Raw genomic sequence first — 18,416 nt, forward strand, 5'->3', positions numbered from 1 at the left:
CGCACAGGTAATAACTGTAATTTAGTGTTAATATCACATCAGCACGCTCCCCAAGCTCGGCAAAATAACAGTTTCCAACGGTCCAGAAAGTTTGTGTATGTGTACGAAGAATGAACAATGGTAAACGTGTCAAGCAAAAAGTCAATGTTACAATAACCAACCGATAGGATCATGTGATTTATGCAGAAATCAGAACTCGGTAGAGTCACAACTCTTTCCCTTTATTGAGCCTACTGCTATCAAATGTGTTAATGATTGATGTGAGACATAGTGTATGCAATCCCTTGGAATATAACTTGCTCCATTTTTGCTTTCTAAGCTCCTAGCCAGAGATGGATGTGGCATCTTTGTGAAGTGAACTCGTGATGTTTAGGCTGTGTTCAAAAGTGTAACACTTTTCTCAGGAGAGGGCTCAAATGAGAAACAAATGACTTTGTTAGTCAATTTTCAAGCAGCCACGTCCTGAACACTTGACAACAAACCTTCACCCTGCAATATTGGTGTATGTGAAAGAGCAGCGTTACCCAAGTTGAATGTCGTGTCGCTCCTGGTAACCGTACTGATAATACGAATCTCTTTGAAGAGTGGCACCCCAAGAGGGGTTTGTAGCTCAGCTGCAGGTTTTGTTACATGCTCGGTGCCTGTGATGCTGATCTGTGGCTCGCTTGGCACCAGCACCATCACCCCTGCCTTTATGTCCGGAATGGATATACACTGGTCCTCGCCAAAACATCTGCAACAGACAGGCACAAAAGAAACCTTTGATAAAGACTTGCATTTGAGGGCATTGTTCCCATTGGAAAAAGATGTCGATTCATTTTCTCCTAACAAAGCACTCACTGAATGGTCGTGGATACACGAATTGTGCGCAGGCCCGGAGTAGGGAACTGCCTCGAGTTAATATAAGAGACCTTTTCCATGGCTGAGTTAACGTTCTCCAGATCATCGCTTTCCATCACTAGCACTGACTGGGCTGGGTTGAAATGAAACTGAAATGGAGAACGAAATTCAGGGGGGGTAATATGTTAAATAATTCCTGCTTGTGTGAAATCTGTTTGTGTATGCATGTACCTTGATGCCATTCCCCAGGCTCTCCATTGAGTTGATGTCTAAACCTTCCTTACAGGCCTGCAAACAGGAGATGACCTTCTGAGTCTCGATCTTCCCAGGACGAATAGTGAGTCCCGAGAGACTTCCGCGGAAGTACTGCGTGAAGCGAGGAGTCATCACCTCTCCTCCTGCCAGGTGTCACAACACGGTCAACAAAAAAAAATAAAAGCAGCACACAACACAACTCCAATAAGCCAGCACCACCTGTGTTAACTGACTAAATGTATGAGTGGGTTAAAGGCCTATCTCTATTTATTTTCCTTTTCCAACCTGCTGACACAAGCGTCCAGAGAACGTTCTAATCTGCCCTCTCTCTTGGCCCACTGATCATTTCTCTGACATATATTGCCATTTGATTGTTATCTGAGCCCAAGAAAGCAGCAAAAAAAACCCTCAGGTTTCTCAAAAAAGGACAGTCTACTATATCTGTTATGATTTACTAGCAATTTCTTCTGGCCTGGGATTCCAGACTGCTGAAAGACAAGCATAAAAATGAATACCTAGCCCCAAACAATTGCTAATTGAGTAATTAGAATATAAAGAACTAAATTGCCCACTTATGCCTGTTTGCTAGTGCAGCACATTAGCAGTTTTGACAGAATGAAATGCTAATGAAATAATGGCCAAGTCTAGGTGCTGTTAAATTCTCAGATCCGATTGGTCAGAAGGTGTTTATTTTTATTACCAACAACAGCTCTGACAATCATTCCAGCAAAACATGCTCAGTCTATAATGCTACCCTTTTCAATAATAAAATAGCTCTGAATGCTCAACTATTTACATAAACAAATGAAAACAAAACATGTAGTTGTGCCGAATACCATTCTTCCTGTTCTATTGCGGTACACCCTATGCCTTTTAGTGCTTACTTATTTGCTTCCAGAATGGCATCAGTAGAATGCATGACTTTCTTTAACAGCGATCTCGATTGGCTCAACCTTGAAAAATCCAGTTACCATTACGTTGACTGCTAAAGCAATCTCACATGCTAACAGCCTGAAAGGTTCTATAATGTGGCTTTATAGAGCTTAAATGTGATCTATTGTGGAATGCTAGCGAGTGAACCATTCGATTCCTTTGAATCCTGTCTTGGAGAATCGCAATAATCACCACCGGAGGCGAAATAGAAAGAACAACAGATGAGCGCTGAGAGCCTCATTTCAGAATAATGAAACTAATCAGGCTTTTGTTTTATGGCTCCTTATGGTTTGTAGCCATCGGCTCTTAAATAATAATACAAATAAAAAAAACTAGGTTCCAGGTTCCAAAAATAGCATCTACATTTAATCTGAGTTATTCATAGTATAAGCCTATTAAGACCTTGTATGGTAACACTAATATCTATAAATATGTTATCCATCTGTCTTACCTTGCCAACAGGCACCGACTGTCAGCTGCACATCAATTGTTAAGGGATGGATGGGCCAGTCGTCTGTCACTAGATAGGGGTCGTAGGTCACTCCGTCGACAAAAAGGGTAACGGCAGGAAACGCCACGTTAATCACATAGTAGTGCCACTCTTTATCACAGATCTGTGCGGAGAAAAGAGAGAATGTGAGTAGATAATTAGCATTAAAAGAGAAAGCACATGCTATCGATATTCGGTCAGATAGTGTAGTAAAAGATGCATCTAGAACATATGTGTCAAACTTAAGGCACAAGGGCCACATCTGGCCCAATGTACAATTCTATCTGGCCTGCAAGATAATTTTATATAGATCTATTATTATTGTTATTAATGGCCCGGCGATATGAAGCGCTGATAACACACAAACTACATATCCCATAATGCAGCACTTCAGCTGCCTTACCGAACACTAGACTACCTGGGAACATTCCAGCATCAATCAAGTCGAGCTTCTGTTGATGTATTTAACCCCATTGAAGCCCCTCACAATGGTGAAGAGAAAAGTGGATTCTGAAAACAGAGCCTTTCAAAACCGATGGGATTCTGAGTAGATGTTTACTGACGCTGTGTCTCATTTGTGGAGCGAATGTGGCTGTAATTAAGGAATTGAATCTAAGACGGAACTACGAGACAAAACATCAGGCTAAGATGAAAAACATGAATGCAGAGCAGAAGATCCAGATAGTAGAAGAGTTAAAGAAGAATCTGACATTTCAGCAGAGCAAAATCACAAAGTGAAGCTGGTGTGAAAGCAAATTTTATTGTGGCAGAGGAGAAATCAGAGCCAAATCAGCCAACATTTACCCAGGGAGAGCTTCTGAAGAGCTGCATGATGGAGGTGTGAAACGTCTGGTGTTTGACAGGAGATATTTTTATGGAGAGCAAAATAAAAAGTTATTTAAAGTTTAAGTTAATTTATTCTGGAATAATATTCCTGTCTTTTTTATTCATATTTATGTTAAAAAAACAAACAAAAAAAAAAACATTTAGTTTTAGTGTGTTCAATAAATGTTTTTGGCCCACGACCTAAAGTGTGCTTTGAGTTTTGGCCCCCTGTGAAATTAAGGTTGACACCCCTGATCTAGAAGCAGGTTTGCTCTTTAAAGTTTGATACAATATCCTAGCTAGGTAGGGTTAGTGTTTCTTTGGCATCATGTATGTATCTATAGTGACAAATCTCATGTGTGTCTTCTAGTCCTTGTTTGTTACCTGGTTGTGGCCACCTATTAATTGGCAATTTTTAAAAGTACGTAGTTTGTGGTTTAAATCAGACTGCAACACTACAGAACCACAGTTTATTTTGACTAGCCTTCATTTATTTTGGTTAAACACCGTTCTTTGTTTACAAGCTCTTCTGATGACCTTTATAGCCAACTAGAAACGAAACCATGACAAGACGTGAAAGCTGGAATACAAATCAAACCTCAAACCCTGCATGCCTCCATAACAAAGAATCATTGTGTAGTGTTGATATTAATATTATGCACTGGCAGCTAAGACTTTTATTGATTGGCACCGTGCAGTACTCGCAAAGTGCTTTTTTACAGATTCAATAGAAACGGAAAATGTGGCCTTGAAAGGAATAATAGAAATAACTAATAATAGCAAACTATTAAAGAGCAATGAGTAATGCATTTGCAGCATCTTTGGTTTTCGCCTTGTCAAGGTTGCATGTGTTTACATTTTAGATGTTTCTGGGAAATACCTAAATGGTAAGTACAAACACAATGAATAATTTCGCCGGTTGGAACAATGTAGCGGAGGTTGAGAAACTGTTAAAGTTCCCACAAAATGCTGACTTGTTTTTCTGGGTTTTGCTATAGTGCTTGGGGGGGGGTTCATATTTAATTTAAAACGTAAACAAACAAATGAAAAACTATGACGGTGGGCCATTCCTTCTCACCTCAGCATTCAACTAAACAACAGCAACTGGAATTAGACACACGACAGATAAACCTAGCCAACGTTCACCAATTGAATTCACTGGGCTCGAAGGGGGATTTACTGAGAGGGTAAAGGGTCCATGAGAAAAACAAGGGTATGAAACACTCATCCTAGTTTTGACTCCGATAGGTGGAGTTGTTGATTGCTTTCAGAGTGCAGCCTGTGCTGATCATTGGAGCATGAGATTGGCTGAGTGTTTCTAAGTGCCTGGAGATTTATGGACCTGTAATAGGCCAGGCATCGGCTTCTTGGGGGTAAACAATCATTTGCGCGTATCTCTGCCCCCTACTCTCCCGACACGTTGCGCTACACAAGGAACAGAATTTGTAGTCAAGAATTAGGCAGTGCTCAGTTTGAAATAATGCTCAGCGAATGCTGGGACAGCTGATCGATTGAAACAGACTTACACAGGATGCTAAATGCACAAGTAAAGGAGTTGAATTTTGTTTTTTTACAAAAACAAATATGGTGAGATATTGCAAAATTTGCTAGTGTTCCGAGGTACCTAAAGGAGATTCTTAAAGACGCCTAAAGAGCCATGAAATTACTGAGCAACTCAAGAACTTGGAGGATGGATTTGCTGAGAATCGGAATGCTGTAAACCAAAGATCCATTTAAACGCATTAACCATTTGCATGATCCTCTGTTGGAGTTTATGTTCATTCCCAAATGAGATTCATGCACAGGTCTGCTTAACGGACCTCCTCCCAAAGTCCCACTTTACAACCCAGTCGACTTACAGGAGGTCCAGTTCTAAAGAGCAAAACGCACCTCTCCTTGTCATTGCCCTCCTCCAAAACACGCCTGATCATTGGCAGATAAATGATTCAGGAATTTCTAAAACATTACCAGTGACCTCCACGTCTACAGCCTCAAGCTGGTCGGGTAGGTGACCTCATTCCAGGAATACCAAATCAATGCTCCAGGGAGCGAGGATTGTTTTTTTCCCCCATGCTGTCAAAACACATCTCTGTGCTGGTCTGTCTGAAAGGAACATGTTCATTTGGCCATATACCAGACCTTAATATATTCTGAGATGGTACATTGTTTTGAAAAGAACTTTAACACACGAATTCTGCACTGCATCGATTAATTCCTGATCTTAAACTGGTGAATGCAGAATGTATCTTAATGGGCACAAAGCAAAAGAATTCACCCATGTTTTTGGAGGAGGAACTTCACCAAGAAGCACCAAATGGGGACTTGAATCCTGAGCCATTATATTAAAAGTCTGATGCTCTGCTGACTGATCTATCCAACTGTTCTGTTATAAAATGATTGTTATATGAGTGTATAGAAACATGTCCGTTCCACCGAAATATGGCATTATAAATATATAAGCCAATTTGCACAATTGTACACTGTAGGATGTCTATGCATGCCGTGGCATTACATTTTGCATTCACTGGAACAAAGAGGCCCAAACCTGTTCTAGCAGTACAGCACTGCAAATGTGAACATAGGCTGAGAACCCTCCTACCATTCGGCTCATGCGAAGAATGTGAAAAGAGTGGTAGGATGGAGTTGGAAAGTTTTTGTTTTCTTAATGAAATTTTTTTCATGTACCCACACCACCCTTCTCCAGCTCCACCCATGCTACAATGAGAGATATAGCACTGATTAAATTTCTAAAAGCCTGGAGGTTGTGGAGTTCGAATAATAACTCCTGCAAGTTCGCCAATGTATGAGAGGAAGCCATCTCTATTCTAAGCTTTTTCATCCATGGAACGGGACCTGGGATTTAGCTGGCAGTTCATTACATCCACTTTCCTGAAAAAGGCCATTCATGCACATGAAAGTACCACCACACACTTGTGCACTTGCACACAAACACTTGGCTTCACTTTCACTCAGTGCACTCCTGGCAAGCACTTCAGCCAGCCATGACAAAGCCATCATTTCAGACTCCCTTTTCCAGGAAATGCATTGTGAGATCAGGAGCTGTACTGATTCGGCACACACTATATTGGCCCAGGTTCTCAAATAATCCCTACTGTAGACTGGGGGTGAAGAACTTAAAAAAAACAGAGAAAAGAAAAGCTGTAGGCATAGACAGGCTTTTATTGGGGTTATGGCAGAGGGTGTGGATGGTATATTGCGGATAGATAAAAATTTTGCATGTGTTATTAGCTTTCATCATTGCAACACCAACTGTTTTACTTAAGCTACCTCTACACTAATCCGGGTCAATTTAAAAACAACGTTTTCAACTCTGTGTTGTCTGAAAATGCTTATGTCCCTGTACTGCACATCAGCAAAACCCAAGACTCTTCGTTGCAGCAATGGCAAAAACATGCATCATGGTTTTTCGAAAGCCTCCATTTTCACAGTCTGCGTTTTCAAATGTATCCCCTTTAAAGAGTGTTTTCCATCTCCAATTTGTCAGTATTCCAAGGAAGTACAGAAATAAAGACTGCATTGGGGTATCGCCTGTATTACTAATTTGCAACCGGTGAAATTGGTGGTTATCATTAACTTTGAGATGGTTAGGAGTTACCTAGCTAAATTGCGACTGTGGTAAACCGCTTGCAACTTCGCTAGGTCTTGAAATTACAAGTGTGATCTCTGTGAGACTCTGTGTGGTTTTGGGTATTAAATAAGAACTGGCAATGTATTTTTATTTTTTTTTATTTTTTTGCATTCTTTATATAATTATTTAAAAAATATACAGTGGTCAGTAAACAGTGTTCCAATCATACAGGAATAAAACCTGCACTAAATTCACAGGCATCTGTGAAAGGCGCCCATTTGTGCATTTTGGTTAGCATTTTTTAAAGTTAGCATGGACCCACCCCTGATATTTGTTAGGGTTTTTTGAAATTGAAATTGAGTATGATGTAATGAGCTAGAGTACTTGAACCCCTTGGTTTTTACATCAACCTAGGCAAAGATTTACTTTAGTCAAACAAATATATAAATGTTCAGATGCTCAACTTAATTTTTTTATTGAAAACGCATGAATAACAGCTTGACACACTTTTGGCATCTGGAGAGTTAAATTTTCCAAACGTTCAGCTGGAATACTTTGCCAAGCCTCTTGGAAAACTTGTCAAAGATGTTCTTTGCTAGTTAGAGATCTCTTTCTTGCGATCCACTTCATCACAGAGCAATTCAATAGGATTTAGGTGCAGTGACTGGGCAGGCCATTTCATGATCTATAAGACTTCAGACCTCTGTTTGCTCTCTAAATAACGTATGTTGTTTGGTGAACTCTGTTCCAATGAGGCGCAGTCCAGACGGAATTACATGGTGTTGAAGTATGGAATGGGAGCCATGTTGGTTCAGTATTTCATTGACCCTAAATAAGTCTTCAACCTTCCATGCTCTCCAAACTTCCACAACCAATGTTTTACTGTAGGGGTGGGCCAGTCTGGTAACATCATCTCTGTCTTATAAGTTCTTCTGTTAGAGCCAAAAATGTCAGATTTGGACTTATCTGTCCACAGAACTTTCTTCCAATTACAATTCTTGTCTGTTTTTGCCTTCTACCTAGTTGGCTACATAGAAACAATAGGAGCATGGATGCATCTAAAAAAAAAAAGTAAAAGACTCCAGGCTAACTGGGCTAATCCTGATCTTATACAGAAGGTTCAGGTACATTAAATGGTACCTGACATCATTGACCAGTGGCAGGACAACATCCACATTAACCAAGTAATTTAAAAAATCCTCAATTTATGAGGAAATTTTTAATGGCATACTCTCTACGGGCGTTTTACTGCCACATCTTCAGACGCTGAAGGAAATCGCAGACGCGATGCATGCAGTCCTCATGAGAAAAGTGATCTATTCTTTGTCACAATGACAGATTTGTGTGTATTTTATATTTATGTATTCATGTTTATATTCTCCTGTTTGAAGGGCAAATCAGTAATCCGAATAAATCACTGCCAAATGACATGGGACTAATTGCTGCTCATCAACAGTCAATGCTGTGATATGAGCTGGACAGTCAGCTCCAATTTTACAGATCCACACCTACACATATGTATTAGCCCTTATAGTAATCTACACTTCCAACCAAAATTTTTTATTATGGAAGTATGCCAATTATGAATACAGTATTTTCTTCACAACATTTCTGGACTTCCATTAACCCTCCCGATTTATAGTTGACATAGAACAATAGGCGCCACAATTAGCAGAAGAAATCAGTGCTCTTTGCCCTCTGGACTGAGAAACATCAGTAGAAAAATCAGCTTATTGATCTAAACGCATTGAGGCAAAAGTTACAGCAAACAAGGCCTTCTGTTTCTTTGTCATAAAAAAATGGACTTAAAATGGACATTATAGCCCATAAAAACATTCATTTACTATCTCTGATGAATACAGTCTACATGTATTGTACACTATTGGCTCCATACACGATTCCAAACAATGGTGTAAGACCTCACCCTCAATTTGTTATAATTGTTACAAAATTTGCAATTGACTTTCCTCTAAAATAAACCAGGATTTTCCAAATATTTCTAGATATTATTTCCATTTAATGTCCCTTTCATTGTAGCTGGAGATCTAAATGAGAAATGCTTTTAATTTTCCAACTGGTTTAACATTGTCATTGTCATGATTGTTGCAATAAGATGCATCTCAAGATCTCTGATACTACACTCAAAATAACTAAAAACTATAGGCTGTCTACTGGTCCTCAGAAAAAGACAGTTTGAGAGGTTCAAAGACTATGCTAACCTTAACAGAAAAGGTTTAGTGGGTTCACTGGATCAGTGATGAAAGAATTCTTTGAATTCTTTGTAGCAGAAGTGTTTTAATTCATGTCAGGACCTTGACTAGATGTTGTTTGTCATTTACTCGTGGACTTGCTTGTATGTTTGGGCCATTACCTTTCTCAGTTCAAGCTTCAGGTAATGGACTTAAAGTTCTTTACAAATTTTCCTCCAAGATCACCTCGGCAGCTCACCCAGAGAGCTACAAAAACCCCAGATGAACATCTAAGGAATGGCAGATCTCACTTGCCTTGGATGTGATCAGTGTTCATAAGATGCAATGTAATTTCACTACTAAACAAGCTATATACTGTATATAGGCTTGTTTCACATTTGTCTCAATGAAGCACCTCGATGAACCCAACCCCAAGCCTTTTTGGACTCAATTGTGGTCTTGCAAGGCCTGTTAATTCTTGGTCATCAAGGTACTTTTTTGAGACTATATACCTCTTTTATTGTGGAATTTACCTTGCAGCTGCCCTCTCATGAACTCTTTTTGGCTCCCTGGACTGGATGAGGTGCCCTTGGAGGAAATTTGGTAGGCTGACAAAATCTGGGAAAATGTAGCATTGTTTCAAGTTCCAATAATGGCTCACACTGCAGTGTTGGGGTCTATATGTACTCCTCAATTTGAAAAACTGGATGCCCAGTCCCAAGGGCAAGTCATGGGCCGGACTCTCCTGTACTCAGTTGTTGTAAACTCTGGGATTAAAAAAACGTGATTCATGGGACCATTTGACTTGAAGCTCGACCACCTTAAACCTCAACTCTTGGGCTATTCATAGTCTTCCTAGTCTTTTTGAGTCAGTGTTTGCTTATTGGCCAAACAGTTATTTTACTTAACTGTGTCCTGGACCAGGCAGAACTGGATCACTGAAGCCTGTGTAGCTTATTGGATTTATTACAATTTTTTTGAAAACTTGATTTCCATTTGACCTGTAAGTAAGTAAGCAGTTCATGTTGGTAAATTGAATAGTACATGCTGTTAGGAAAATACAAAACCTTCCCTGCTTGTAGGCAATTTTTCAATGGCAGATAATTAACCCAGTGGAAATGTGCAATTGCTGACATATTTGCATACTCTCGTGGCTACAGAACTGTCTCAGTTATTTAGTGCAGAAGATATATGCAGTTGCTGACACAATTGGAGGCTCTCGTGGCTGTAGAAACAGATGTTACATTGCCTGTGTAATCAGTTAGATTTTCAGGTTTCGTTAAAAAGCCTTACTCTTGACATGTGAGAGAAAAAAAAAAAAAAAACCCTGTACACTGTCATTTTTTTTGGGACATGCTGAGTCTTCAAGATGTTTTAAGTGATTACTGCAGCACACGAGAAGCGTTGTTTACTCTGGAGACAACTAAAGATATGTGAACATATGTCTGAAACAGCGATTCAGAAATTATAGATGTCATGCCACAAATGCAGTCATAATTCATCTCGCACGGATGTTCCATCTCTCTGCAATTAGCAGCTGAGAGTGGGGATAAAATCGTGGGCTATTCATTATAGGAAGGTTGAAAAGTCAAAATCCTACCAAGCTGCCAGGGGTGAGCTTTTGAGCAAGAGACTTAAACCTGACCTGATTCTGGGGTACCATAAATCCTGTAGCCCCAATGACACACAGACAGTATTGTTACCCTAAACACAAAGCCATGTTCATGTTTTTCATTAAAATTCTCATCCACTAATTCAATTCTTTAACAATTTCCGACAAAATGGTCAGCAGTGAGAGCATTATACATCATCTTGAGCATATTTAAGTTCAGAACTTTCAGATTTGTTCAAATCCAGTGACCTAATTCACTTCTATGCTCATCAAGGACCCCCTTGGCCTCTGGTCATCCCATTTAGCAATGCGTAGAATGGAAATATACATATTTAGGTTTCCACTCTGTCTTGTCTAGTGTGCATCGGTTTCTTCTCACCTGCTCCAGCTTCCAGTGGAACTCTGCCGGCCTGAATGTGTCCATCTGCGTGAAGTCCCTCCGCAGCAAGAAGACCAGACGGCAGTTGTGCACATACAATGAGTAATGGTGTCTGTTCATCTCTGTCAATATATAAGATGGGTGAAAGTTAATTCAAATAAAGGGGGGGGGACGGAAGAAGTTCTGAATCTTGAGAAAAAGTGTATCTGTGGCATGGATAGAAATTCGGAGCAAGTTGACCTCGTTGTTTTATTATTATGGTGAGACCAAATAAAAAATTTTTATTGTTTTGATAGGCTGTCCCAATAATAATCAATCATAATCAATTGGAAAGCCATCGATATTATGGCATCTGGCACCTTTAAGGCCATGTTTTTGAGGCGTTTATATATCGAACAATTAACCTTCTCAGTGTCTTGTGATTTCCATGGCGATGCAAATCAATGGTCTTGCAACATTCTGATCCGAATGTTGAGCATGCGATACACTACTTCCTTGCTTTCTTAGTAAAAAAACAAAAAAGAAAAACACAACTAAAATATGGGAACAAGGGACGTGGCAGTTAAGCGGGTAAAGTGTTGGACTTCTGATCAGAAGGTCATGAGTTTAAATCTCAGCACCACCACGCTGCCACTGCTGGTCCTTTGGACAAGTTCTTTAACTCTCAAGTGCTCAATTTATGCAAATAATATAATTGTTAGTCGTTGTGTATACGGGCATCTGCCAAATGCCATAAATGTAAATGTGATGCAATTTAATGTGAACTGCTGAGCACTAAATAATTTCCAGGCCTGTGTAGGGACATTTACATTTTATATTTATGCCCTTATCCAGAGATACTTACAGTTATCTAACTTCTACAGCTGAGCAATTGAGGGTTAAGAGCCTTATTCGAGGACCCAGGAGTGGCAGCTTTGCGGTGCTGGGATTTGAACCCGTGATTTTCTGATCGACATCCATCTTATCCACTTCCCTATAACAATGCTCTGTAATATGGTAAAGCGGTATCAAGTTCCCTCATACCCGTCTTGTCCGAGTTGCATAACAGCGTCTCCTTCTCCCCTCTCAGACCAGGGCTAGGGCTGTGCTTCATCCATGTGGCAATTGTGAATTGTTCAGTGAGGTTTTGAGGCACCACCAGTTCTGGAATATTGGTCGCCTGTCGCCCATCGAAGTGGAAGACGAGGTCACTGTCTCGTCCACTGTCGGTCAGCAGCGAAACTGTCCAATTTGTCGAAGTGCTCGGGGCAGGGAGAAGATCAACACTGCCTGAAGCGGCACCTGCAGAAAATAACAACATTGAGAACGGCTTTGGATTATGAGGTGACGGGAAATGTCACACTGAACTAAACAGCAAGCAGTGCTTGACCCGGCATTTATTTTTGTTTCGTTTTTTTTTTTCCTCAATGTCACAGAAACACATGTTAATGTGTAAAATTTCACCTTGCTACATTGAAGGTGGCAAGTAGAATCTGTGAAAAAGCTCTCGCTGCATATCCACAGCTCTAACGATCACATTTTGTCCGATATCGATAGCTTGTCTTTTTATAAGCAACCTTTTCCAGAGACCCTGCAACAGCCTTTCTTGTTTGTACTTAGTAATCCTTTGTGGTTTGGAAAATGACAGGTAGGGGAAATAATGTTTTCCCTCTTTTGGACAATAACAGGCAAGCTAAATTCATTACAGTGAATGTTGTCATTGTCAAATATGATGCAGGACATTTTGCCAGACCCCCTAAAGCGAAAACCTGGTTTTGACCAAAACTCTAAAGCTGTAAAGATGATTATAGTGTCTGTATATGTATTATTGGATCAGGTTACCACACATATAGTGTTAGATATTATTTGTTTGTTTAGATTTTTCAGTAAATGACTGATGTCCTAATTGAAGAATCCATTTTATCCATTGCAGTTATTGGATATCCCATAAGTGTCAACTAACCAGGCTTAAATAAATGTTTACTGCATACACATTTTCTATTTTATAATAGAGCGCCCCACATTTCTGCATGGGAGACGAAATCCGAGGTGGTTATCAGGGATGTGTTTTTTGAGAGGGGGAGGTTGGGGATGTAACTCAACAATTGTGCAAATCTTTGACTCGTTCAATTTCTTTTAATCCTGCCTAAAACGTTTAAGGTCTTCATACCGCCAGGTTTAAGTGATAATGACAGAAGTTCAATTCCACTGATTGTCCATTTCAGACAAATGAAGAGAAAATCAATGGCAACTTGAGAACAAGGTGTAACTATGAAATAGCTGAAATGTATACGCGAGACTCCTGGAGTTGTCTGGTTCGTGTCGTACTCCGCAATGTGCAATTGGTGTTTTGGGTAGAAATACAATTTGTCACATCTGTAATTTTGACAATTGGACAAAGTTGTAAACACACCATTATGGAGAATTTTTGAAAAGAATTGGAACTGTTCCAGCCAATTTCCAGCCAAGACTTTTCTTCCCCTACTTGTGTAGGATGTCTTTGGATAAGTATTAAATTTTTATTTTTTCTTAAACTAGGTGACCCAAAGCAGTTGTAGCATGGCAATGCCTCTTGCACACAATGAGCTTGGTGAAGATATGGTACATGGGTTGGAGTGAGGGATCTTGAGTGGACTGCTTGTACCTCAACCCTATTGAACACCTTTGGGATCAATTGGAATGCTGACGGCACCCAACCATACACCCTTCTCATTCTCCATCTATAAAAACTTTCAAAATCTATTAGAAATTTTTTTCCTGAAGAGTAGAGGTTATTATAACAAGAAATGGGGAGTAAATGTGGATCGAAAACACATTAGCACATAACGCTCTATGGTCAATTGTCCATATAGCATTAATAATTGATTAGGACCATTTGGACCCACACTACTGTGCACAAGTGTTAAAGCTGCTACCATTTTCAGCATGCTAATGCGTATTTGCCCATAGTGAACATTGCATACCAAATAGGTCACGGGCTAACTGTACTATTTATGGTACATTAAGCTCATATTTAGCAATGGTGTAAATGGTTCCCGTTGGATATTCTGAAGATTGGCACTTCTATAACTTTTTAGTTGTATCTTGACTTCACGACTCACCACAGAGCTTCTGCAATGATTTCTCAGAGTAGGTTTCCCTGTCGCAGCCTTTCCCGATGTGGCTGGTCTGCAGTTCTATTGTGACTTGGACCGAGGATATGGGGCCACCACACGTCTCGAGGTGCATCGTGGGAAACAGTTGCTTGCTGCCGGTCCCAGGCTCGTAGTCCACTTGCTTACTCCATCCTGAAGAGAATGCAAAAAAAATGCATCACAGTTTTGCTAGGACAGCAAACGCCCACTTTTTGATTATCACCGTAGCTCAATGCGACATACTGCATGGATGTCTTTAAAGGAAACTAGAAGTTAGACCTTGTATTTAATTTAGCCACACCCACAAAACCTTATACAGTCTACCATGGTCTGACCAACCCATATGCTGCTTTGCTTTTATACGACACCAACTTTTTTCCCCTGATTGAATCTTATTTGTCTTTATTTATGGATTTGTTTTACTTTGCCTTTGTTCTCATTCAAGTCGCTATCATTTTTCTTCCGCACCACTCTGGACACATTTTTAGCAACACCATTGTGATTTATCACAGCAAAATGGCAGTATCCATGTTGAAATAGCTGTCCCTTTTTTTCCCCTCTAGAGAGAAAGGGTCATGGTTCTTTTATGAGTATCTGAGGCAGCACTTTCACTCCAAATAAAGCGGGACAGAGAGGACAGGCTTTACACACAAAAAAAAAAGTTGTGATATTGGTTTCAATTGTTCAGAATAAAACCAATTCATAAAAAAACAACGTGAGAATTAACAATAACTATTCCACTCTATTGTGCCGGGATGCTTGTTGAAATGGAACCTTGCGGGTCCACACCTTTTCTAGGTCTGGAGAAAAGGAGGCCGTCTACATTTTCAACTTGTGAAAATGTCCAGGAAATAAACTGTTGAACAAATTAAAATTAAAAAATTATAAAATAAAATTAGTTTCAGTTGCTTTTTCTAATTTATACCAATGATAAAACCTCGATAGACAGTTGTCATATTTTGATCGAAGGGCTTTAAACATGGAGTTGTCTTTTGGAGGTTGCGTATTTTTTTTGGCCCTAGTCCCGGTTTGAGAGGTGAGAGTGGACGCATGGACACAAAAAGTGGTAGCATATTGAATAAGATATTGGACTGCCAAAAAGGATAAGTCCATACGCCAACATTGCCAATGTTCCATTTGCATTTGTGGCATTTGGCAGATACCCTTATTCAGAGTAACCTCACATTTTACTCATTCATACCACTAAGCATCTATGGGGTTAAGGGTCTTGCCCAGGGGCCCAGCTTGGTGTGACTGGGATTTGAACTCTCAACCTTCAGATCCAAAATCCAAATCTTTAAACAGTATTCACCTCCCAAACTCCCACTGTTGATCCCTTGAACAATCCCTTAAACCTCAACTCTTCAGATTAAATAATTGGAAGTCGCTCTGGATAACAGAGTCTGCCAAATGTAAATGTAAATAGTTTTAGTTGGAACAATTTACTGGCATTTAACCAATATGGTTTCCATCAATATTATTCTGCATTTTTTGAAAATAGCACTTGATCCAGCACATCCTACATGCACGCTACTTAGCACTTAAAATCCTGTTACTTTGCTTCTTGCTAAATGGGTAAAAAAACACCAAGATTTTTATCCAATCGATGTGAGGAAAAAGCTGACGGAGTGCTAATCTGACCCAAATTTCCATGTTGCTCATATACAATCATTTTTAGGCCACCTTAAATGTATCTCAACTATGAATATTGCTCTAAATGCATTTTAAAAAAATGAGAACTTTTGTTACGAAGTAAGGCATTTTTGGGATAAAGAGAAAACTCACTTTCTCATGGACGTTAAACTTGAGTGAAATGTTAATCTCCCTGCATGGACAGCGTGTACCATGGGAAACAGTGAAGGAACGGAGGATATAGATAGATAGATCAGAGCTGACACACAAGAGATTGACCCTGAAGAGCAAGATAGGCTGGCCAATTACAGACCTGAACCACCATGACATGTTGGAACTGAGAAATCCTCTTTTTTGTCTTTTTTTCGAGCCTCTTTTTCTCCTTGCCCTGGGCTCATCACCTTAGTCACCATGTTTCCACCCCAGCACCTTACACCGAATGACAATGCAGGACATACAATCTATGAGCCAGTGACTGATTCTAGCTGCTGGTCAGGGCCTGTCAAAACATATTTAAGGAACCATCCTGCATGAGGCTAAAGGGGGATAGGTTGGGGGTCGATGGAATACAGAAAGGAGATGGGCCTTAGGAAAATTGATTTGCACTTCCGAGCTGAACTAGAGTGTTGTTCGGGGCACCGTTTGCTTGCTTTTACAAGGATTTCTAATTAATGCGCTTGAGGGTGACCTTTTGCGTTGTGCTGGGCGAAACTGTTGTTTTGCTGGATGATCAAAACCCGTTTCTTTCTCCGGGTAATACGAGAACATTCTTTCCAGACAGTGCTTTCCCTTGATAAACTGAGGCAGAGAAAAAAACAAAACAACCCAGTAGCACCTTTCTAATTGCCCAAGATCGACAAAGTTCACCTGTCATTTTAACAAGCACTCAGAAAGCAACCTGCAACAGCGAGATGCACACTTGCTGGTAAATTCGCTTTAGCACTGTGTTCCGGTAAGACAATTTAATTATGTGATATGAAGGGGAAACATAGCTTTGTTTACTTTTCTCAGTGTGAAACTTGTTATTGGAATACGTTTGCATTCAATTAAAAGAAAAAATTCACTGGGAGCACTTCACGTCAAGGTGAAATACGTAAAGCTGTAACAACATTTTTTGAAGGTTCTACCATTTTACGCTTCCACAGTTTTGCCTTGAATTGAAAGAAAATACATTTTATGCACTTTACAATTGTTGAGGAGGGACGTGAGGTATATCGGTAGAAGAATGCTGAGGATGGAGCCACCATGAAGGAGGAAAAGAGGAAGGCCAAGGAGGAGGTTTATGGATGAGGTGAGGGAAGACATGCAGGTAGTTGGTTTGAAAGAGGGCGATGTAGAGGACGGGGGGGTATGGGGACGGATGATCCGCTGTGGCGACCCCTAATGGGAGAAGCCGAGAGAAGAAGGAGAAGAAAAAATGAAAAATGTGCTGTATGTTCAGCTGCAGTTATTACCCAAAACGCTAGAAACACACAGTACATAGTGCTTCATGTGTTACATAGGTATTCAAGATGAATAAACTAAAGCCACTTAGAACTCACTTAGTAGGAACATAATTTTCAAAACTTTTTGCTGCATATAAGACAATGAAAAAAATTCCAGAAGTCAGGATATCAAATGGGACACACTAAAAAAGACCCTTAAATTTACCTTGCCAGCCAGGTTTGCACATGGGTTTCACATGGATTTGGACAAGCGCACTCTCTTTCGCCCTCTTTTGGCCACAGTCGTAGGCGCTCACCATGATCTTGTAGTATTGCTGCTTGTCGTAACTTAAAATTTCCGTGTTCCGAATATTACCTTGAAGAAACGAGAAACACAAGAGTGGTGAAGCAAAGCTCGTCAATTAATTGAATTACAATTGACTTCCCTCTTTGGTATTTAGTCATACATTCATACATGGTCAAATTGGGACACGGTTTTGTAAAATGTAAATAAAAACAGAATACGATGATTTGCAAATCTCAAATCTATTTGTTATTCAAAATAGTGCATAGAGAACATAAGGAACATAAGAAAAAAATAAGGTCATTTTGAATTTGATGCCTACATCATGTCTCAAAAAAGTTGGGAGTTGTAGCATCACGTCTTCTGTTCGTATACCTATGGGAAATGAAGAGACCAGTTGCTAAAGTTTGTGAGAGGAATATATCTCATATGTGTCTGATACAGGATTTCAGCTGCTCAACAGTCCTGGGTATTCTTTGTTGTATTTTTCATTTCATGATGCACCGAATGTTTTCAAATCTTCAAATGGTATTTATTAAAACATGTTTAAACAGTTTGCTTTATTATGAATAGAATACGGTTTGATGAGATTTGAGATTTTATTTTGTATTTATTTACATTTTGCACTTCGTCCTAACTTTTTTTATGGAATTGGGGTACATTTGTAGCAGTAGTTCTTCAGATAACCAGTAAAAAATAATCTGGATACTTTCTTGTGTTTCTTATTTTTTGTGCATCCCAGATTGTTTGGAAGTTGGGGGCCCAGTGCACGGTACCTCCGGAGTAGAAAAGGGTAAAGGCCTTTCTTAAGGGCCCAACAGTGGCACGTTA

General features: G+C 39.8%; 1 protein-coding gene across 1 annotated transcript in view; it reads right to left on the reverse strand.

The window, feature by feature from the left end:
- clstn2a (calsyntenin 2a) overlaps window positions 1–18,416 on the reverse strand; it is a 72,368-nt gene that overhangs the window by 5,760 nt on the left and 48,192 nt on the right. The window contains exons 5-12 of the mRNA XM_046852641.1: window positions 17,508–17,657; window positions 14,193–14,378; window positions 12,136–12,393; window positions 11,113–11,234; window positions 2,480–2,642; window positions 1,072–1,238; window positions 841–989; window positions 525–733 (exon numbers count right to left, since the gene is read on the reverse strand). Coding sequence (XP_046708597.1) covers window positions 525–733; window positions 841–989; window positions 1,072–1,238; window positions 2,480–2,642; window positions 11,113–11,234; window positions 12,136–12,393; window positions 14,193–14,378; window positions 17,508–17,657 — 1,404 coding nt within the window. The remainder of the gene's footprint in view (window positions 1–524; window positions 734–840; window positions 990–1,071; window positions 1,239–2,479; window positions 2,643–11,112; window positions 11,235–12,135; window positions 12,394–14,192; window positions 14,379–17,507; window positions 17,658–18,416) is intronic.

This window comes from Silurus meridionalis, chromosome 6 (genome assembly GCF_014805685.1).
Source record: "Silurus meridionalis isolate SWU-2019-XX chromosome 6, ASM1480568v1, whole genome shotgun sequence".
In the NCBI taxonomy this organism is placed as follows: domain Eukaryota; kingdom Metazoa; phylum Chordata; class Actinopteri; order Siluriformes; family Siluridae; genus Silurus; species Silurus meridionalis.